The sequence below is a fragment of the Melanotaenia boesemani genome, chromosome 13, assembly GCF_017639745.1.
Source record: "Melanotaenia boesemani isolate fMelBoe1 chromosome 13, fMelBoe1.pri, whole genome shotgun sequence".
Lineage (NCBI taxonomy): Eukaryota > Metazoa > Chordata > Actinopteri > Atheriniformes > Melanotaeniidae > Melanotaenia > Melanotaenia boesemani.
The window spans coordinates 28549796-28574067 of NC_055694.1; the positions used below are offsets into that span (position 1 = coordinate 28549796).

At 41.4% G+C, this 24272-nt stretch overlaps 1 protein-coding gene across 2 annotated transcripts; it reads left to right on the forward strand.

The window, feature by feature from the left end:
• The first annotated feature begins 9625 nt into the window (after nt 1-9625).
• nsfl1c (NSFL1 (p97) cofactor (p47)) lies at nt 9626-21216 on the forward strand. 2 transcript variants are annotated; one of them, XM_042004810.1, is made up of 9 exons: nt 9626-9783; nt 10606-10706; nt 10899-10973; nt 15329-15494; nt 15616-15711; nt 18180-18289; nt 18453-18590; nt 18859-19029; nt 20529-21216. In XM_042004810.1, the coding sequence occupies exons 1-9, from the start codon at nt 9682-9684 to the stop codon at nt 20689-20691; spliced, it is 1122 nt and encodes a 373-aa protein (XP_041860744.1). In that variant the 5' UTR covers nt 9626-9681; the 3' UTR covers nt 20692-21216. The 2 variants fall into 2 exon arrangements, with proteins under 2 accessions (XP_041860744.1, XP_041860743.1); XM_042004809.1 differs by having other exon boundaries at nt 9629-9783; nt 10896-10973.
• The last annotated feature ends 3056 nt before the right edge of the window (nt 21217-24272 follow it).

The window sequence follows — 24272 nt, forward strand, 5'->3', positions numbered from 1 at the left end:
TTTCATCTTGCAAACCTTGCCAATTAAATCTTATCTTATCTTATCTTATCTTATCTTATCTTAAATACTTTTTGTAATTGCAGTAAATTGTGAGACCATTCTTTGAATGCCCTCAACCTCCACTCCCAGCACGTGTTCAGTGTTAACTAGCACCATGTTGTGTTGTCATGAACTGATACGTTTCCATTTAGCCCCAAGTCTTTATTTACCATGGAAAGCAATTTGCAAGCTTTTCAGCAGTAGTATACTCTGACATGGCTTTGATTTGCAGAACAGCTCTTTCTTTCAGTGAATTGAGTGAATTTTCCAGTTGAGTACGTAATGATGTGACAAGTACATACGACTCTGCTGTCCATGAATCTGGGTTAAAAGACAACTTTTCAACACTCACTGAATATACAGCTCACCTGCAGTATCATCGTACAGTTTCTTCAGTCTTGCACTGTGTTTTCTTGATTAAATTGTAAACTCAGGTTCAGCAAATTCTGTCAAATTTTGAAAATGCTGATGGAAATGTCTTTAATTATCTTCTTTGAGATGAAGTCTGGTATTTGCTCTTCATATTTCACACCAAGCTTACGTTGTCTGGTGACAAAACTAGCCATTGAGTCTGTTTACATGAACATCAAATTCTGGTAACTGTGAGTAGTCAGATATTTGTAAGAATTGGATCTGACACATCTACACGCGCTTCTGAAATATGATATTTGTAAAAACCATCGTCCACATTTCCTAGTCCATTACTCGATTTATTTTGGAGTATGTCCATAGTGTTGTAAAACTCAAACTTCCTGTTATTTTAACAAAATCTTTTTTGAACATGGTTGTGCTGAAGGTCAAGGCCAGTTTCGTCATGTGTGATAGACTCTGTCCAAACTGCTGGGCTGTTGCTGAATAAAACAAAATGAAAAGTAAAAAAAAAAAACAGTTAATGACTAAGATCATGAATAAGAAAACAACTATAACATGTACTTTATGTTACTTCCTGAGGGACATTTTAAAGGTTGTTGGGGAAATGGCAACCGTTTTTCTTTTTTAAAAAATATTTTTTATGTTTTTATCACTTTAATAAAAATCCCTTGAAGATCCATCCATCCATTTTCTGCCGTTTATCCGGAGTCGGGTCACGGGGGCAGCTGCCTAAGCAAGGAAACCCAGACTTCCCTCTACATTCACCAGCTCACCCGGAGGGATCCCGAGGCGTTCCCAGGCTAGCCGAGTGATATTGTCCGTCCAGCGTGTCCTGGGTCTCCCCCCGGGCTCTTTTCAGTTTTAGAACACCTCACCAGGGAGGCATCCTAACCAGATGCCCAAGCCACCTCATCTGGCTCCTCTCGATGCGGAGGAGCAGTGACTCTACTCTGAGCCCCTCCTGGATCACCAAGCTTCTCACCTTATCTCTAAGGGAGAGCCTGGCCACCCTGTGGAGAAAACTCATTTCGGCAGCTTGTATTCGCGATCTTGTTTTTTGGGTTACTACCTGTAGCTCAACGTAGATCGACCGGTAAATCAAGAGCTTTGCCTTTTGGCTCTTCACCACGACAGACCGATGCAGTGTCCGCATCACTGCAGACGGGGCACCGATCCACCTGTCGATCTCCCACTCCATCCTCCCCTAACTTCTGAATAAGACCCCGAGATATGTGAACTCCTCCATTTGGGGCAGGACCCTATTGCAGACTCGGAGAGAGCACTCCACCCTTTTCCGGCTGAGGACCATGGTCTTGGATTATTCTCATCCCAGCCACTTAACACTCGGCGGCGAATCGCTCCAGTGAGAGCTGAAGATCACGGCCCGATGAAGCCGACAGGACCACATCATCTGCAAAGAGCAGAGACCCAATCCTGAGGTCATCAAACCGGATCCCCTCAACACCTTGGCTACACCTAGAGATTCTGTCCATAAAAGTTATAAACAGAATCGGTGACAAAGGGCAGCCTTGGCGGAGTCCAACCCGCACTGGAAATGATTCTGATTTACTGCCGGCAATGTGGACCAGGCTCTGACACAGACACTGACAAGCGGGTCGGGCACTCCATACTCCCGGAGCACCCCCCACAGGAGTCTCCGGGGGACACAGCCGAATACCTTCTCCAAGTCCACAAAGCACATGTAGATTGGCTGAGCAAACTCCCATGCCCCCTCAAAGACCCTGAAGAGGGTGTAGAGCTGGTCCACTGTTCCATGACCGGGAAGAAAACCACACTGCTCCTCCTCAATCCGAGGTTTGACTATACGACGGACCCTCCCCTCAAGCACCCCTGAATAGACCTTACCAGTGAGGCTGAGGAGTGTGATCCCCCTGTAGTTGGAGCACACCCTCCAGTCCCCCTTTGTGAAGAGGGGGACCACCACCCCAGTCTGCCAGTCCATGGGGAACTGTCCCTGATGTCCACGTGATACTGCAGAGTCGTGTCAGCCAAGATAGCCCTACAGCATCCAGAGCCTTAAGGAACTCCGGGTGGACCTCATCCACCCCCGGAACCTTGCCACCGAGAAGCTTTTTAACCAAGTCAGCGACCTCAGCCCCAGAGATGGGAAAGCCAGCACCAGCTACCCCAGACTCTGCTTCCTCATCAGAAGACGTGTTGGTGGGATTGAGAAAGTCTTCGAAGTATTCCCTCCAACGCCTCACAACGTCCTGAGTTGAGGTCAGCAGCCCCCCATCCCCACTGTACACAGTGTTGACGGAGCATTGCTTTCCCTCCTGAGCCGCTTGATGGTGGACCAGAAACTCCTCGAAGCCGTCCGGAAGTCATTCTCCATGGCCTCTCCAAACTCCTCCCATGTCCGTGTTTTTGCCTTAGCGACCGCCAAAGCTGGGCTCTGCTTAGCCTGCCGATACCCATCAGCTGCCTCTGGAGTCCCACAGGCCAAAAAGGCCCGATAGGGCTCCTTCTTCAGCTTGACGGCATCCCTTACTGCTGGTGTCCACAAACAAGTTTGGGGGTTACAACCACGACAGGCACCGACGACCTTACGGCCACAGCTGCAGCTGGCCGCCTCGACAATAGAGGCATGGAACACCCCCTCCAAGGACTCCAATAAGGGTGGGTACTCTGAACTGCTGCTTGGTGCATAAGCACAAACAACAGTCAGGACCCGTCCCCCCACCTGAAGGCGGAGGAAGGCTACCCTTTCGTCCACGGGGTTAAACCCCAACATACAGGCGCCAAGTCGGGGGGCAATGAGCATGCCCACACCTGCTCTGCACCTCTCACCGGGAGCAACTCCAGAATGGAAGAGGGTCCAGCCCCTCTCAAGGACAGTGGTTCCAGAGCTCAAGCCATGCGTTGAGGTGAGTCCAACTATATCTAGCCGGAACCGCTCAACCTCGCACACCAGCTCAGGCTCCTTCCCCGCCAGAGAGGTGACTTTCCACATCCCTAGAGCTAGCTTTTGCAACCGAGGATCAGATCGCCAGGGTCCCCGCCTCTGGCAGCAGCCCAGCTCACACTGCACCCGATCCCTATGGCCCCTCCTGCAGGTGGTGAGCCCAAGGGAGGGGCAGCCCATGTCACCCTTTTGGGCTGAGGCTGACCGGGCCCCATGGGCAAAGGCCCGGCCACCAAGCACTCGCCTTGCCCCACCTCCAGGCCTGGCTCCAGAGGAGTGCCCAGGTGACCCACGTCCGGGCAAGGGAAACCCTGGTCCTTGCTTTGTCATCATCATAGGGGTGATTTGAGCTGCACTTCGCCTTTTGAAGATCTTTTTTTATTATTATTTCAGTAAAACAAACATCAACACATGATCACAGAAGGTATAATACTAAAGTTCAATATCATGGATATAGTTTTAATGAAGTTGTTACATGTTAGTTTTTTTTGATTAAGTTTGCATGGAAAACAAAATTTAGTTTTTCTTTTTGAATCATATAAATAACTATTTTCTTCTGTTTTTCCAAACTTTAATGAGCAAGGACATCCACCATGATGAGTTTAGGGTATCTACAGTACTGGGAGCAGCTGCTTCAGGACCACAGTATCAGAGGGACAATAAATTATCAAGAGGAAAAGTGGTACAGTTCCTACTTATGAAAGAAGGGAAAAAAACCATCCTGCACTTTTACTACGTTAGCTAGAAATTACTAGTCCGCTGTTTCAAATCAGTTTGTCTGCACATTCACAGTACCCTAAATGTAGTGTACTTTCCAAGCAAACAAACTAGGATTTGAATCAAAAAGGCTGCTCTGAAAGGGCCCTTAATGAGACTGCCTGGGGGTGAAAGAAGAGCAAGATCTGCATGTGTATGCAATTTAGAGGTTTGTTGAACACAGAAATGTAGAGATTGCTCATGGTGTCTGGGTCCATAGTTGCTTGCTCTAATCAACCTCATTTAATGACTTCACTTTTATGAGCTATCATTTTACCTGACTGTCATGGCTTTGTTGGTTATTGACCTCATGCTGGCTGCTCAGGGTTTAATTACTGTGGTTATGCTGTATACAGTATATGTCATCTTACAACAGGAGGGTGTTTTCCCTCTCAAGGCAAATTGCTTATAAATAAGCTTCATACTCATGTCTGATGACCTGTTCATATTTTTAAAGTTTCACAGTTTTAAAATGATCATTTTAATTTCAAATGAACTATTGGGGAGGGGGTGGTTAGGATTAGGGTTTTCACACATGTACTGCAGTCGTCAAAGTTTTCTGGACACAAATGTCTACAACATTCACATTATAATATGCTTCATGCAGCCAAAACATTTAGCCCTGTCACATCAGACCAATGAAATTACCGGTTACAGGTCACAGCTTCGTGCACACACCCTTATCATGGAAAATACACGAAGAAATGCATATGATGCAGCTTTTAAGATAAAAGCAATTGATCTGGCTATTGATAAAGGAAATAAAGCTGCTGCACGTAAGCTTGGCATCAATGAATCGAAGAGACAATGGAGACGGCAGCGTGAAGAACTGACTTAATGCAAAAAGACGACAAAAGTTTTCAGAAGTAATAAAAGCAGATGGCATGAACTTGAAAACGTTCTTGAAGACTGAGTAAACACAAACAGAGCAGACAGCTGAGGCGTTTCCACCATGCAGATCCAACTGAAAACCAAAACAATCGCCACTGAAAAGAAGACTGAAGATATTAAAAGGTGGTGTCTCAGACTTATGAGGCCTGTCCATCAGGGCACGGATGACTCTGTGTCAGCAACTCCCTCCCGACTACAAGAAAAAAGTTACAAACTTCTGCAAATTCACTCAAAGATAGCTAAGTATTCCATCAGATCAGATGACGTCATAAATATGGATTCAGTGCCTTTGACGTTTGACGTGCCTCTCACTAGGACTGTTAACAAGAAAGGTGAATTGTCTGTCACGCTGAAAACAACTGGCGATGAGAGAACACATTTCACTTGTGTTCCTAGCTGCACAGCATCCGGCAAAAGCTTCCACCAATGGTGATTTTTAAGCGGATGACAATGCCAAAAGAAAAACTCCCGAAAGAAATCGTTGTAAAAGTCAACAAGAAAGGGTGGATGATAGAAAGCTTAATGAAGGAATGGCTGGTGGGAGGGCTACGGCAAGCAACTAGGAGGGTTTTTTCACAGAAAAAAGCGTTGCTTGTTTTGGACAGCATGAGGACAGCATGTGACAGGTTCTGTGAAAGCAGCCATTAAGAGGACAAAATCAATCCCAGCTGTGATTCCTGGGGGCACAATGAAGCATTTACAGCCACTCAACATTAGTGTAAATCGTGCATTTACTTTGAATTAAGTGGGAGGCGTGGATGACTAGCGGTGAGAAATCATTTACCGAAACTGGCCACATGAAAAGAACAACTTTTGATCAAGTCTACCAGTGGATCCTGACAGCGCGGAACGGTTTTAAAAAGTCCATGATCACCAGTGTGTTTCGATAGGCTGGACTGCTGCGTGACGAAGAGGACGGCACAAACTCAAGGGCGAATTTGCCTCGAGATTAAAGTGACATTGAGAGTGACCACGAAAGAGACACTGAGTAATTCGGAGGCTGTTCAATTCTGACACTGAGGAAGACGACTTTGGTGGTTTTAGTGCACAGGAGTGAGAGGAAGATAGCATCCATGACTTTTCTGGTAGCTCACTGTATTTTAAATTTTTTTTAACCAGTCGGTTTACTGCCATGTTACTGCTGTGTTACAAGCACTGTTCGGAAAAAAAAAAGTATTAATTAAAAGTTAAAACAATATTTCGGTGTACTGTCTTTCTGTGTAAACATCTCATGTTGCAACGTAGACACATGCGGCTTATAGACAAGTGCTGCCTCTATATGTACAAATGTGTTTTCATTTTTAAATTCAGTGGGTGTGGTTTAAATTCATTTACGCTCAATAGTCCGGAAATTACGGTAATTATTTTTAAGGTCACTATTTCATTTGTCAGGGATATGGGATCCCTCTCACATGCTTAGGTCTATGTGATATGACGTATGTGACATGTAACTGAATGTTCGGTTGATTTTTTTTATTTATTTATTTATTGAAAAATCAAGATTGGAAAACAATTTGTAACTATTTGTCTCTTTTTCTTTTATTGTTGGGAGCATTTGTCTGGTGAGCTTTTTCTTGTATGCATTTGTCTGCGCAGCCGGCGATACTTCTAGCTAAGTGCGACAATACCCATTAGTACCACAACCTGTTCTTATATTTTTACTCTGCCATCAATGTACAACATTATGTGTAACCTGTCATTTAAGAACTTTAGAGGGTATAGTTGATGTATTTTGTATTTATTGAGATAAAGAATGGATAGGAGTTAGCTAGCTAGCTAGCTATTAGTTAAACTAAATGACCGTCTCTATAAAGGCTGTGCCCAAAATTACCCATAATTTCATTTTATCCCTACTGATTATTAGAGTTGGATGTAGATAATTATTTTGTGGGCTCATCATTGTTTTGGACTATATGCCTTTGTACACTTCTCATAGCTTAGCTAAACTTTACTGTTTTTGTAAACCATTTGTGTAAATAGTCCTGTAAACAGTTATGATATTGTTTCCTTTCAGAAATGGTCAGATTATGATACTTATTATGATGTATTGTTTGACTGTTGGTGTGGGTATTTTTTGGGGCTGGTCAATTAATCAAATTTTAATTTCAATTACAATGTGGGTTTTCAACAATCATAAAAATGAAAAGATATGATTTTTTGTTCCTTTGCAGTTTACTCTTGTGCTGTTTTCAATTGCAAATCGAGCGCATTGCAGCGTTCTGCTGCAGACTCCTCCCACGGCCCCAACCACTTTGGTTTAATTTAATGCGATTTGCCAACATCTCTCAAGTTAGACTGAAGAGTCACGACTAAATAATCCACCAGCTCCCAGAGACTCAGAGATAACAAACGTTATAAACAAACATTACTTTTTTTTCTCGCCAAAGTCCAGTGCTCAGTTTACACAGTGAACAACCCAGGATTTAAGAAACTCATCAACACTTTGGACAAATGGTATAACTTGCCATGTCGTTACTATTTTAGTCGAGTGTCCTTCACTGCCCTGTATGTTGAGTGTTATGAGTATGTGGTGAAGGACGTGGCTACAGTCCGATGTTTCGCCACCGCTACAGACCTGCCGCACCATAGAGCATATATAAATGTCACACTACATTTCATTGACACAGATTTCAACGTGAAAACAAAATGTCTCCAGACTAATTTTTCCCAGATCACGCTGGGCAGAACATAGCTGCTGGTCTGAGACAAACATATGTGGGACCTGGGTGGAAAGGCTCTAGTCTATATTACCACAACCACACTGGCTGCCGCTCTCACTCTCTCTCAATCGATCGATAGCTAAAAATTCACTTTAGTAAAGTGAATAAATTAATCATCGTTTTAAATAATCGAGATCTCAATTTTAATCAAAATAATCTAGATTATTATTTTTGCAATTAATCGAGCAGCCCTAGTATTTTGCGATTTAAACAAGAGCATCCTGACATGTTAAATTATGTCATCTCCTTGTGAAAAAAAGGTATCCATGTTTGTAGTTCTTTGTAGTTTTTTTCTGTATTGAGTGAGAGGAGTGTTATTGATAGAAAGTTCCATTACAGGTGGAGAATTCTACTATAAAGACATCTTGAACTCATCAAATCTGTTTGACTCCCTGACATTTGCTAGTGGGCTGAAACACTGGTGTTTTTAAAAGTCACTATGACTTTATAAATAAAGGTATTTTAATTATTTCTTAAAGGAGAGTGCCTTGAATTTCTTTTTTGCTGTTTAGGCTACTCTACCCTATCCAAAGAGCACCTCGGACAAGAACGGATGAATCCAGGAACTGTTCCTACACAAAGAATTTCTTTTATTTAAACTTTATTTAACTAAATTTAATACTCATGATTTACAGCATAACAGAGACAGAAATCCATATTTTAAAAAAAGCTAAAAAGTAAAAGAAAAAAAAGGCTTTTTGTCTTTGTTTTGATACAGTACATTAGGCTATATGTTTGCTTGGTAGTAACCGTTGATTCTACACTACTTTTCATGGTGCAGTGTGGAATACTTTGAGGCCGCTATAAAGATTAGCCTTTATAAAATTGTACTCTATAGAATGGCAATCTCACTTTATATTTCACAATACAAGAACTGCAGTCCTTGCTGTCCAACATTGTCCAAAAAGAAAAGAGGAATATTTCTTAACATGTCAAAGTATTCCTTTAAAGTCTAGGGGATGTATGCTGCCTCTCTGATGCTCGTGGTAACATCAGCCCTCAACATCAGCCTCAAATCTCATTGGAATATAAACACACATTAACATACATCAACACGCCTTTCGTGGTTTCCTGAGGGAGCGTGCGCTGATGTCAACTCATCACGTGAATTGTGACTGATTTTTAACTGTCACTGTTGTGTTTTATCCTCCCTACTAATAAGTGTTACAGACTCCAGTAACTGAACAACACCTCTATTTGTTTCTTTCAAAGTTTCTTCCAAAATCACATCCTTGCTCTTAGCGATCAGGATGTAGGTTAACATATCTTCCTCTTCTTGTATTGTTTTCTTTGTCTCTTTCCTTCTCTTGCCCTGAATCTGAGGGTTGTTGCCTCATTGTTTAGGCCCTGAAGCAAAAAACATGCAAAGGCGAAACAGTATAAGAACACTGCCGATTAATCCTTCTCTGTGTAATTAAGTGTATTCTTCTGTTTTTATCTTTGAGGGCGTCTGCGGGGAGCAAGTGTCGCCCTGCATGAGGTGAGGTGACAACATGATTTTCTCACTTCAGATTAACTCAAGATCAAATAACCAACAGCAGAATGCATAAAAATCCCACAAACACATTTCCCCCCTGAAACAACTAAGAGGTTTAATGGTATATCATTTGTCCAGGTTGTCGAAAACCTTGTAAAACATGGATGCACGACTCCTTTTGCGCTCATTAGATCCTGGTGTATTTGACATGTGCTTACACTACCCCCTTGTGGCCAATGTAATGTTAACACTCAAATAAATCCTTGTTGAATACCGCGTTGTGAACAGAAAAAGTAGCTGAGCGAAGGTTTTTCTTTTTCTTGTTTTTTTTTAATATAAGCGTTTTTTTTAAACAATTTGTTCGTCAACTTACTGTATTTTATTATCTTTTAGAGAGACTGTTTGGTTATGGTTGATGCGATGAAACAAGATAGGAACCATCAAACTCATGTTTGTTTCCTTGAGGGGAAACGGACGGATCGTTGAAGGAGCATCTCAAAATGGCGAGTCAAGAGGAGTCTGTTAGGGAGTTCGTTGCTGTAACTGATGTGGACGAGGAGAGGGCCCGGTTTTTCCTGGAGTCAGCCGGTTGGAACCTGCAGGTGCGGGTTTTCAGTGTTTTCTTGTTGAGTTGTCGCGGACTGTACGGTTGTCATTTTAAGGAAAACTGCTGTTACATGGCATGTGTCTGACGAATAGCTTGCCGGCTAACGTTAGCGAGTGTTGCCGGCAAATTGTGCAAGTCACCGTTTGACAATGGCCTGGTCTGTTTCTGACATAAACCGTAACACCGTCGTCCAGTAACAGCCACGACAACATAACGAGTTTAATCTCGTGAGAAAGCGAGATGTCCGTTAAGTTTTAGGTAATGCTCATCTGCTGCGAATCCCATGACCTGTGCTAACTAGCTTTAGCCTCTCGTAACGCTAGATTGAATAGAATAGAATAGAATAGAACTTTATTGTCATTGCAACAAGTGCAGCGAATTTATAAAATTATTATTTTTGATGTGTCATTAATGATTAGTGTCATTGGTGCCATTTAATTTTAACAATAGTATATAATCGTTAACAGGACATGTTTATGAACTTTTATCCTATTAAAAACAATAGGACTTAAGTAGTTAAAGAAAAATGAAAGTGAAAGCTCGATATGGTTCCCTACTCCGATAGTGATACAGGTAAGAAGCCGAATAACATTGTAAATATGGTATTTCTCGTAGGTGTTCTCAGGGTTGCATCTCTGCTTGAAAAATATGGCTTTATGAATAAAATTTTGTTGCCTAATCTTGATGAGTGTTTCCCCAAACGAGAATAAATAATGTAAGATGGTACATCTGTGATGAGGTGCTAATAGTATTGTGATTTATTTATATATATATATATATATATATATATATATATATATATATATTTCCATTTTAGCTTGCACTTGCCAGTTTCTTTGAGGATGGAGCTGATGACGACATAGTGACTCTTCCCCAGCCTGAGGGGGGCTCCTCAGTGTCTCGATCAGCAGGGCCCAGGTAGGATGTCCAGCCTCTCAGTGCATTTATTAACTTTTTTTTTCTTTTTCATAAGTGCTGTTTGATTGATCGGTGCATTGTTCAATAGCACAATGCAGTAAATGCAATACTTACTCTGTGCAGACTTGACTTGGCTTCTTTCTCACTGATATTTTTATCACATAAGAACTCAATACCTTTTATTTACAGTAGTCAGCCCAGAGTGACCTCTTTCAGGGACTTAATGCATGAGGCTGAAGATGAGAGTGATGAGGAGGAAGGTCAAAGGTAAGTTTGTGTCCATGTTGTGACTCACTTTCTATCTGACATGTGCTCATTTAAAAGTACTAAATGAAAACCTAACAGAAACATTTCTCCCCTGTTTTTCTTTTCATTCAGTGGAGTTGCTCTATATGTTAAAGTTCAGATCTCAGATAACGTGTTGACACTATTAAAACTTACAAGAATAATGTAACTATTTGAAATCATAATGTAAAAAAAAATCCTACACTGATCGATTGATTCAGTAGATTCAGCTTATTCAGGTGTGCACGATCCTGTGATGGACAGGGAGTTCTCTGTGTAACACCAGAGAAGGACAAATACTTGATTGTTTCCATGTTTACCTCCCTGGGAGACTTTAAAAAAAAAAAAAAAAGCCAGAAAATTTGTCTGATTTTCAGCTGATTTGTATGTTTTCAGACATGGAAACTCTTCTGTTAGCTCTCTATCCATTGACAGAAGTGTGTGCACCCAGGTCTATGCATGTGCCATCAATACAGAACTCCAGCATGGACACAGAGAGCAGCTTTGATGTGTAAATGCTCCAGTATAATGGTGGGAAAACACTGGATTTTTGTGTTGTATTTCCATTTAGGAAGCTTTCTTTCTCGTCAGTGGTTGTGGCTTTTATACAACACTTTAGACATGGCTGTTGATCCAGGCTGGGCAGCTTTACACTGCCTGAATGTTGGAGAGTCACATCTAAGAGATTTGATTCCAGAATGCACCAAACTATTTTAGGTAGTGCCTCATTCACTGGGAGCTGGTCGCTTTTCTGCTGTGTAAACAGATTCTGCTGCCGGTGCAGTGCAGTAAACTGGTGGTTTAGGGGTTGTGCGGGAAACTGATGTCTATTCAGTGCATAACCAGCAAACTGAAACTACAGATAACAGCTGTTTTATCCAAATCTAGTAAAAATGGCTATTATTATTTTGCAGTATTTTTATAGTTGGTTTTAATTTCTCATAAGTGTTCTGTGGTGGGGGAAATATACCTAGCTTAAAATTATTATTTGTCAAATAAGATTTTGTTTCCTGTTGCAAGGTTTAAAAAAAACAAACATAAAAGGAAGCATGTAAAACAACATTGTCACTAATACATTTGAAATTAAAAACTATTTATCACTGTTTATTTAATGACAACAAAGAAGACGATATTGCCTTGTCCCGGAGGGTGATGGCAACTGGCAGGAATGATTTTTGGTACTTTTCTGTCTTTCATTGGAGTCGAAGAAATCTCTCACTGCACTCACTTCGTTGTTTCTTCACTGTGCTGGGTAGAGGATGCAAGGAATCTTCCACTATTTTCAGCAGCTTCTGCAGTGTTCTTTTCTGGACAGTCAGCTCCAGCTGCTCCTGAGTTATCTCCAGCACAGAACCAGCCTTCTGGATCAGCTTGTTCAGTTTCTTTAAGTCTTTGGCTCTGGTGCTGCTGTTCCAGCAGTTGGCTACAAAGCTGACTGCACATCCTACAACAAACTCATAGAGGATATGCAACATCTTGGTGCAGACATTGAATGATCCACCTCGTCTCCTAAAATTTAAAAAGTGCTTTGTTTACTCCTGTTCCTCCTGAAGTCAACAATCATCTCTTTTGTTTGTGTTCAAGATGAGGTGATTGTTTCTGCACCATCTCACAAATTGACTGACCAGTTCTCTGTACTCAGCTCCTTGTCCATCACTGATAATCCCCACAGTTGCAGAGTAACCAGAGTATTTTGCAAATGAGAGGACTCAAGTTGTAATGGAAGTCTGAGGTGTACAGTATGAAGAGAAGTGGTGGGAGTACTTGTGGTGCTGCTGACCACCATCTCAGACACACAACCTTTCAGTCTCACAAGCTGTGGTCTGTTAGGTATTCATAAATCCAGGTGGTTGTGGAGGTATTCACCTGTATTATATCAAATCAAATCAAACTTTATTTATATAGCACCTTTCATACATAAAAATAGCAACTCAAGGTGCTTTACAGAGAAGATATATTGAGCTTCTTGCATAACAGATCAGCTGCATTGTATTAACAGCACTTGAGAAATCAAAGAACATGATCTTCAAATTTCTGCATGGTTTGTCTAGATGAGAGTGGGCTCTCTGAAGCAGGTAGATGATGATGTCTTCAATCCCAAGAACATTCCAATAGCAAACTGTATGTATGTATGAGGGCTGTCAAATGATTAAAATGTTTAATCAGATTAATCACAGCTTACAAATTAATCATGATTAATCACCATTCGGGACTATGCCTGAAATTTGCCCGTTTTTACTGTATTATATCAACAGAAAGAGCCAATGCTACACATATTTAGTGTTAACTGACCTTCGCTTGGATAAATGTCAGATGTCCAATGGTCAGTGAATGCAGCATGTAAAGTACATCTATATGTTATTCTGCATCATCTCCACCATGTTCTAGATCACAATGCAGAATTCATCCAGCATCATTTTACCAACTGTCTCTTGGTGATATCTGTAATAAAACCACCAAATGTGACAACTGAAGTTAAACAGCCAACATTAATGAAGAAAGTCTGATAAAACTAATGATCTGGCTAAAAACCCGTTTTTCCTTTTATCATTGAACTGTGAGTGTTTGTGCAGCAGTGATAAAAGTCCTACAGTAGTGTCATCAAAATAAACAACTGTTGATAGAATAGATCATTGGCTGTTTGTTTTACACGTTTTCTTTTTTTTCCTTTTTTTTTTTTTTTTTCTTTTTTTACATTAGATGATCACTGTAGTTGTAAAAATCAGTTCAGTATTTTATAAATTTAGACCTAAAAAAAGGTCTCATTTGTGCCCACCTTTTCCTGGCCAGTGCTCCTGCCTGGCCCCCCACCAGAGCTTTTCTAGACCCACCCCTGGATAGCTGAAGTATAAATCCTGTCTACCACCTGTCAGCTACTGTGTTAGAGAAGGTCCTTCCAAAAACAATACTTTGGGGTCAATATGTGCCAGTTTGAACCATGAACCGCTAGATTCCTCCTCCTCAGCTGAATGATAAACGTAACAAGAGAGACGGTACTTGCGACAGAAAGCCGATCAACTGATCACCGTCGTGATTCACGGAACAGGAGACGGAGAGGACCAGAGAACCACTAGACCAGCCATGTTTGTGCAAAATGCAAGAATTAAAAGGGGATATGCAATTCCACCCAAAAACAATGAAAATATTCAGCCTCACATGGCAGATTTTTGGTTGGAAGTGCTCCCACAATGGTTGCCCTCTGAAGGAGAACTGCTTTACAGAGATTCACACTGTTCTCTTTGTCAGATCGACACAGAACCTGGAGGTGCTTTTTGAGTGACCGTGCAAGTTAAATTTAGCCTTGAATTTACTAGCAAAAATCATCTGGAGCACCCACATCACAGCAGTTTAACTTAAGGGGCATTGTTTGCTCATCCTGCTTTAAACGTTTAAACAAAATGCTGTTACATACTCAGTGAGAAGTGAGGATTTTTTCTTGTTCTCGAGGGCATGAGAACAAAATGACTCTCATGCTCTAATGGACGTTGTTGGGAGAAATCTTCAGCTTGTTCTCGACACATCAGCCAAGCAGAACTTTCTTCTCGTGGGGCTCTGAGAAGTATTGTATGATTGGTTGACATTTGAGGTGGGCATTGTTAACGCAGAAAAGAACAAAGTGGAAAGTTTTGGGTTCTGCATTTCACCTAATACGAGGCTGAACAGATGGTTTTAATGAACAGCTGATCGACGTGGTGAGAAAGTAGGAAAATGTATAAAATATTTAGACATTAACGCCCCATCATGCACAACTGGACAAAGTTTCTCGTTAAATATGAAATAACTGAGTGAATTGTTCAATGCACGCAAAAACACAGACGTCCCCTTGCGGTAACCCCCGCCCCGTCACGAACAAAGCTTCTCGTGAAGTGTGAATTGACCGGACCCATACTAACTTTTTTTTTTTTTTTTGGTTCTTGTGGCCTCGAGCGTTTTTGAAGTTTCATAAAAACCTCAGTGCACTAGCCAGGTGATTGTTGGTTTCTATAGACGGAAAGATGATTCCAGTCAATATAAGGTGTGTGATGAGAGATAAAAATAGAGGTGTAATGTTGATAGAAAATGGAAGAAGAATCAGACAAGTTTTGACCTAAACTCTTATGTTTTAGTACTGCATATCAATATAACGTCATTTGAAAAGTTCTCTGATATGACTCTAAAGCACACAACCTCAAACATGCTTCTTTACCCAAACAGAGTGTGTTTTTTGTTTAGTACCATATGTCCAAAACACTTCATATCAATCAAACCTTTTGTTTCACTTTTCCCATCTCAATATTTTATTTAAAGTATTTAAACAAAGGAAGAATGTTTGACCATTTTCGTTCATATCCTGTCAGGTTTTTTGCAGGTGGATCAGAACGCAGTGGACAACAAATCGTTGGGCCTCCAAAGAAGAAAAGTCCAAATGAAGTGGTGGAGGATTTGTTCAAAGGAGCCAGGGAACATGGAGCTGTTCCTTTGGACCGGGCTGGGAAAGGACCCGGAGAATCCAGCAAAGCAAAGGTAAAATGAAGCAGGTTAAAAATATTCTGCATGTTTTAATGAATTAATTACTTATTTTTGTACTTCTTCTGTTTCCTCTTGAATCCTCCACCTTTTGATCTACTTGTCCTTTTAATCCTAGGCATTTGTTGGTGGAGGTTACAGGCTAGGGGCAGCTCCCGAGGAGGAGTCAGCCTATGTGGCTGGAGAGAGGCAAGCCTCCAACAGTCAGCAGGATGTGAGTGCAGACCCTACTTTCTTTTTGGTATTATAGTCCTTATTTTGTTTCCTGTCCTGCATTTCTGGCAGAGCAGACTAAAGCTGGTAAAGCTGGTAAAAGCCTTAACTGCTGCTTGATTTGTGGTGCTCCCCTGGCACCGGTTTGGTGATGGTCGGTGGAGTCGGTCATCGGGATGTATGTAAAGTGTGTGTAGGGGGCGGCATTCAAAGACACTTTCTGAGCTGCCATGTTAAATATACACCTGTATGCTTAACTATTGTTCTTCAGAGTCACCTGCTGAGACTATTTTAAAGCTAAAAGAAGCATTTCAAATTATTCAGCTCAATCTTAATTATTTAAAGCAGTGGTTCTTAAACTGGGGGGTGGCCAACATGTCGGGGGACACGTGGGATTGGGAAAAGCAGAGGAACTAATGTTATGACAATGATCTTGGAAACATTCTGGTCCCCACTCCAGACCACTTGGCGGCAGTAATGAGCCAATATGTTTTTACCAACCACCAAAAAACATTAAGACAACAACTGTGGGAGGGAGATCAGGGTTTACCAAACCTAACCGCATCAAAGAGAGAGAAAGAAAGAGACGGAGAAACAGGTGTCTGATGAAAGAAGGCGGATATCTTGTACTTGGTTTTATAATAAATGTGTAAAAGGATGTTATAATTGCCAAACAACCCATCACGTATGGTATTCTACCAATCTGGACCCATTGAAATATACCCCACAACTAGAACTAGAACACATAACATAGTACACAGATCTTTGGATGTAGTTTATTATAAGCGGAACTTAACATACATAATATAACTTGCATCATATTAGACTGAGTCATATTATCTCTGAAATGTTGCTGCTCGTGGTGACACTTTTTGAGCGATGCAAAAACAAACAAAACATCCACACTTCCTGGTTTAAACTGTGTTCTTTGTTCATTTCACAAATTTAGCTCCTAATAAGGAAACCACAATATCAGATACTTTATTTAAATATTCAAAACACATTTTAATAACTATATTTAAAGAAAAAAAAATATTCTCATCTGTGATCCACCTGTGAAATTACGATTATGTATGTTTATTTATTTAGCTTTTTTATTTTTAGTTTTTGTACGTGAAGCAACTTTCCTGCAGAGCAACCTGTCGTTATCCACGGGTTCCCGTCACGTTGCAGAATTCTGGCTGAGAGTCAGAGTCCTGCAGCCGGAGCCCATTTTTGCCAAAATTCCTACACTTTTTTTCTGTGGTACTTACCAATCTTTGTTTTTAGTACAGTGATGAGCAACCTGAGTGTTTTTTTCCATCTAATTTCTTAACCTGTTTAAGTTGTCTCCACATTGGTTGATACATAAATCACAAATTGTATTGTGTCTGAATGAATTAAACATTCTTATTAAACATTTTGTTCTTTACATAGTTGAATCACCCAAATATTATCAATGGAAATCAAATTTATTAATCCATGTAGGTCCGGATTTGGAATCACACTCAAAATTAAAGGGGAAAAACACACTACAGGCTGATCCAACTTTGATGTAATGTCCTTAAAACAAGTCAAAATGAGGCTCAGTAGTGTGTGTAGCCTCCGCGTATGACCTCCCTACAACACCTGGGCATGCTCCTGTTGAGGTGGCGGATGGTCTCCGGAGGGATCTCCTCCCAGACCTGGACTAAAGCATCCGCCAACTCCTGGACAGTCTGTGGTGCAATGTTGCGTTGGTGGATGGAGACAAGATGTCCCAGATGTGCTCAATTGGATTCAGGTCTGGGGAACGGGCGGACCAGTCCATAGCATCAATTCTTTCATCTTGCTGGAACTGCTGACACACTCCAGCCACATGAGGTCTAGCATTGTCTTGCATTAGGAGGAACCCAGGGCCAATCGCACCAGCATATGGTCTCACAAGGGGTCTGAGGATCTCATCTCGGTACCTAATGGCAGTCAGGCTACCTCTGGCGGACACATGGAGGGCTGTGTGCCCCCCCAAAGAAATGCCACCCCACACCATTACTGACCCACTGCCAAACTGGTCATGCTGGAGAATGTTGCAGGCAGCAGAACGTTCTCCACGGCGTCTCCAGACTCTGTCACGTCTATCACATGTGCTCAGTGTGAACCCGCTTTCATCTGTGAAGAACACAGGGTCAGTGGCGAAGTTGCCAATCTTGGTGTTCTCTGGCAAATGCCAAACGTCCTGCACGGTGTTGGGCTGTAAGCACAACCCCCACCTGTGGACGTCGGGCCTTCATACCACCCTCATGGAGTCTATTTCTGACCGTTTGAGCAGACACATGCACATTTTTGGCAGTATAGAAAACAAATGAATCATGGCAGAATGTGTGTTATATCAGGGAAACATTAAATTTTTATCCATTATTTGTCTAATATATTGTGTTGGAACCTGTGATTTACACCCCTTCCTTATGGAGTAAAACAGTAATGTACAGCAGAATGTTTTATGCTTGTCAGGTTCATGTGGTACTTAAACTGTGGAAGACAGGTTTCAGTCTGGATAATGGTGAACTCAGAAACTACAACGATCCTGGAAATGCCAACTTCCTTGATGCAATCCGAAGAGGGTGAGAACAATTGGACTCATTCCAAGCTGCACATGTTGTGTTTTCATGAGTGCACACAGTACAAATACGCATTCAAAAATCCACAACTTTATTCTGGGTTTTTTGACAAACTCAAATGAATATGACAAACCCCCTGCTAACTTGTTTGTTGTCATCCCCACAGAGAGATTCCTCTTGAGTTGAGGCAGCGGTCTCGTGGAGGCCAAGTCAACCTGGACATGGAGGACCACAGGGATGAGGACTTTGTTAAGCCCAAGATGGCCTTCAAAGCTTTTGGAGGTGAAGGGCAGAAGTTAGGAAGGTGAGCTTTTTTCCTATTTTTTTAACCAGAGTGCTAACATTGTTTTCATGTCTGATCAGATGCTAGTTGAGGAATCCAAGTGTATTTCTTAATAACTAGAAAACCAGTCTTACCAGTTCTGCTTGAACATGAATCATATCTAGTGTTGGCTATAGTTCAGATAAGATTCCTGATAAAGGTTTCTAATTTGTCAGATGACCCGGTGTAAATTTTTCTTGCAAACTTTAAATGACATAAAATGTTATCTTTTCCTCTCTCCGTCCCCCAGCGCCACTCCAGAGCTGATTTCAGCTCCACCAACTTCCCAGCAGGACCAGTCTGCCAACGAGGCCCAAGCCAGTGCCTCTGTGACCCTTGACCCCTCCCAGCCCACTACTAACATTCAGATTCGACTGGCCGACGGCGGCCGGCTAGTCCAAAAGTTCAACCACACCCACAGGTGATTTCTATCCTCCCCTCGGTTTGATGTTGACTTGTATGCTATGCTGCAGTTGTACTCCTGCGGGTACCAAAATATGGTTTGTGTTTCCAACTTTTTAACCTTCACCTGGTGAAATTCCAAATCTTTGAATTGGTAATATGTAAAGTATATTGTAAAATTTTGATTGCAGAGACAGAAATTTAACTTGGTCTTTAACTCTGTCTTTGCTGGTTGCAGCTGCACAGAGACGTCAAAGTATTTGTATCACGTGTGATTAACTTCTACTCCTCTGATAACAATACAGCCAGAAGCTATATTGTGTTTAATTGTAGCTCATATTTATATTAGAAAAGGTACCACCTGACGTTCTAAGACAAGCTAAGCTACCGTGGTTAGGGTTACATGGTACCATAAAAACATGGTTTGGAAGTCCTTGTTCCCTAAAGAGACAAGAAATTCGACCTGTGCACACATCACATATCCATCAGCATGAATTAAAAATGAAAGAGTTCTGATTTTTCATTCATTCATTCATGTTGCAAAGATCATTTTACCTGCAGTGTCACTGCAGTTTCATTTGGCACCCAAATGATGAGCAGCTGATCCCTCCCAAAACTATCTGCAGTGGAAGTCAGAGCACTGATGAGTCGAGCTGTGGCGTAAAATAACGGTTTCATAACATTAGAGAGGGTGTGTAGCAAGATGATTGCAGTATTGCTAAAGGGAATTCTGTTGAAACCACAAAAACAAGACAGTCAGAAATTGTAGCAAATTAAATGCATATGTATGTTATCATCCTCTTGCTCAGTAAACAGTCAAAATATGACACAAAGCTGTATAAAAGCAGAAACGGCACCATGGAAATCTGCTAGAAAAATAAAATCTGGTTGTGCATCACCTCATATGGAGGCTGAAGCTTGTTGTCGCAGCTGTCATGCCATCTCCCTCTTTCCTGTCAAGCAACTTACAAATAAAAGCAATTACTTTCAGCAAGTCATTCACTGTTGACACGTGTGTTTGTCCTCTGTCAATGATCCTTCCATTTATGTTTTTGTTAAGTACCTGCAAAAAATAGTATTCATACTAAAATGGAGGTTTTTTTGTTTTTGTTTGTCATGTCCCCCTTCCCTCCTTTAAATGGATAAGAAGCTGGTGACATTAGTAATGACTCCATCATTTAATCACCCCTAAATTAAATAAATCTGCTCTGTTGGATTTGACCTTATTAATGGGTTGCTATGGAAACAAATCAAGTCTTTTTTGTCAAACAGACAATTTTGGGGTAATGTTAAATGGATTTAAACATTGATCAATGTACAAAGAGCAACAGCTGCAAAAACAGCTGAAAACTCGATGTTTAAATGATATTTTAACATTTTATCTTCATTTTTGACAAAACAGTTATTTTACAGATGTGTGAAATTATGAAAGGCATGAGGATTGAAGATTGCTAAATAAAGCTAGCATAATTGTCATGGTTTCGGACATTAACTAGTCATGTCTCCTCTCTTGCTCAGGGTGTCTGACCTGCGGCAGTTTGTGGTAACAGCCCGGCCCGCCATGGCCGCCAGAGAGTTTGCCCTCATGACCACCTTCCCCAACAAGGAGCTGTCAGACGAGAACCAGACGCTGCAGCAGGCCAACCTCCTCAACGCCGTCATTGTCCAGCAGCTAAAGTGAAGCCGGGACAGTAAGAGCAGTTCCCACTCTCCCCTCACGCCTGTGTGGCTGAGCAGCTGCAGCCCTGCTGCCCCTCAGAGGGAGGAGGAAACACTGACTTGAAATGGACTTCAATTTTTTTTTTTTTTCTTTTCTAAAATGAAGTGTAACATTCTGTGCCCCCCCGCCCCAATATGCTCAGCCTCCCCGTCTGCTCCGCGGCAGATGGTGATGAGGGCTGAAAGTTTAACCAGCCTATCAGAAACCCTCCAGACAAAGGTGAATTGTGGTTTTGGTGGGATTGAGTTTATCTTACAGCCACATTCCAGTTGTCTGAAGTCGCACTGGTTGCAGTGATGCTCATTAAATCTTAAGTGGTTTCCTATTTATGGGTTTCCACTTTTTTTATTCTGTTAATAATCTGGCCTTTGTGCAGTGTTTTCAGTCAGATGCTGAGACGTCAGCACATCATTGCAGCAGCAACGGATCCCCTCTTTGTTTCTGTTTAAACACAAACCACAACCAATAAAGTCCTTTTTCTTTTTTTTTTTTTAGTTTCCACATCTGTTAGTTAGATAAATGTAATGATGTAACAAATCAGTTCATTTTTTCCCCTCCAGATAAACTGATACCAGTAGCCTTACTCTCTTTTATTCGCCTCCAGAATCACACCTGTTCCTTTGTTGAAAATCAGATGGACTTATTTTTTTAAACAGCCTTTTTCCCCACCCTTTATTTCTTCTCCATTTTACAGATTGTAGGCTTGTCCGGTCACAGTGGCATTTTGATAGACTGGCGTAACAGGAAGATCAGTTACACACAGCTTTATTATCAAACCAATGGTTGAGCAAACGAACACGTAGATTGTAAACACTGGTTTATTGTAGTGGAAGTTGAATTCCTATAACACTGACATCTTCTATGCATCCTGGGGCAACAAAGAAATATGTTTGGACCTCTGGTAAAATAAATCCATTTTATGGTTGATGTATAAAGAACTTAAAGTCTTGTGTTTTTCTTTTGACTTCATTAGCAGGATATTTACTATTTCCACTCAGTGTGCAGCATAAATAATGGTTAAATCCTTTTGGATGCAGTGATACTATAAGGATTGGAGTCGGTTAAATGTGGTCTCTTCAAACTGGAAAATGTTTTGTGATGCATGCAGTCATGACACATCGTTGTGTAGTTTATGGATGGCTTAAAAAAACATCTGGAGCCCAGTGGTGGCATCAAAACCTTCACATTGATCTACAGAACTGTGCAAAAATCATAAGCAACCCCTCATTTCTTTATATTCTATGAAGATGAGTGAATGCAACATTTTATTAAAATATGCTAAAATAAATGGAAACAGAATAAGAAAGGCAAAAACTGAGATTTTGCTCCTGTAATAAGCTTGACTGTCAATATTTGATGTAATTACCTTTTGCCTGATTTACTGCTCATGATTTTCAGTCCAGTTTTTGTCACTTAGCATACCTCATCCCTTTCTACCCATTTTCCTTCCTGAAGAATAACTTCTTGACATGATCTACCATGGAGATCATTTCTCATTAGGCTTCAGTTGAAGTAGACCAATCAACTTAATTCAGTTCAGCTTTATTTGTAACCAGTTCACCACTAAATAGCACCAATTCACAACAAAGTCATTTACAGACATCACTTTCAGATATATGACAAGAATCAACACCTAAATGAGTTTTACTGGTTGGCGAGAGCTCAGAGTAGAGACAGGATGCAAGACATGCTGAATTATCATTCGTTTGGGGCGCCAAAGTGAGGAAATCTGCCAAAGTTCAGGAAGGTGGCTTTAAAATAGGGGTGGCCAAGTCCAGTCCACCATCCTCCAACTTGTATGCCCTGTTTACACCGTGACGCTGAGACAGTAAAACGCAAATGTTAGGTTGTGTTCTGGCATCTTGTTTACATGGTAACAGAGTTTTGGTTGAATAATTTGCCGAACGGCCTCCAGAGTAAAATTTTCTTGCAACGCAAGGCGAGTCCCATCAATTTAAACTGGAACTGGACTCTTATCGACCGTGTATTAAACGTCATATTGCACTCGCACTTAAACCAACAACTACAATGGGGGAACCTCCGTGTCATGTTTGTGCTGCTGCATCTTTTTAATTTATTTAGTCTGTTGAGGCAAAACCTGTTTCTGATTGAGTGTTTATGCCATCAACACAGGTTTCATGCACCAGATAATTACCGGTTGGCACGCAAAGCGTCTGTTGTTTCCCAGTTTTATGAGGATGTGGTCTACACCTGGGTCTGTCATTGCAAGGTTTTACTGCCCACTAGATGCCTGTCATGCACCGCCACATTCGGACAGAGAAGTTCTAAGAACTTTCCTGGTTCTATGAACTGCCCTTCCCCAGGGGAACTGTTTCATGTTGCATTCGCACATGAGTTAGGGGGAGGTACGTGGACCAATGTGACGCAACCGTCTGCGACAGTGACGTGTGACTTTTGCGCCACACAGCAACAAAACAACACCGCCAAGATAATATGGAGAACCAAGCGATCGTCGTGTTCATGCGCTGCTTGACGGAAATGTTACAGATGGACAATAAAATCAGACGTTTAATGTTGAGGCTGGAAATGCACATAGAGTCCAGAGATGAAGAATCCAGCGACGGGCGATATTACTTCATTTCATGGAGGCGAGGAGAGCGCCGCAGACAGAGGAGACAACATGTAAGTTTAACTTATTAAACGTGCCGATTGTATACGTGTCGTATGAGTAAACATTTCAGACGGTTTTCTACTGTCTGTGTTGAGCAGATTACAATAAGTGAATATTTCAGGAGGCATGTTTATTGTAACTCGTGTTCTGTTTGTATTTCAGACGTTGCTGCGGCTCATTGAGCAACACTCCTCACCGTCCAGCTGGTTTGGAGCAAAGCTGATGACTGGTGGGAAAAGGTTGTTCCCAGTTTTACCAATGAGCAGTAGACAGAGAATTTCTGTATGTCCAGGGAGACATTTCAGTCCATCTGTGGCCGCCTGAAGCTGCATTGGAGAGGATGGACACAACCACCTGCTGCAGATACTGAAGGAGTTGGAGAGCTGCAGCCTTGATGTTTTACCTTGTGCCTTCCAACAAATCACAACATACCTTTTCATAATAAGCATCATGCTGTGGAAGTTCGACAGAAAGAACATACATGTATACACGATGTACACATTTAAAGAAAACGTTCCATAGAAAATGCATCATTTGTTCATTTGTTATGTGCAAAATAAAGATCTCATGTAATGCACACCCCAGGATAAGACTTAAAATGTAGAGAGCAAAGATGGATTATTTAATATTTCATAGCTATTAATGGTTAATAACTAAATATTTTCATTAGCTAACATTTCATAGATGTGACCAAACCACATCTGACTCTTTACAAAGTCATTTATTTTTTATAGTGAATACAGCTGTGCAAAAATAACTATTTACATGTGCGTATACGATGATGCATATCACTTTGGCTTTTCCTGCCATCCTGTCCAATACACCCAGAGACCCTCCATCACAGATCTCTGCTGGCTTCCGCTCTGTCCGTACAGGCGCTCGCTCTGTGCCTGTTCCTGGGAGACCTGCA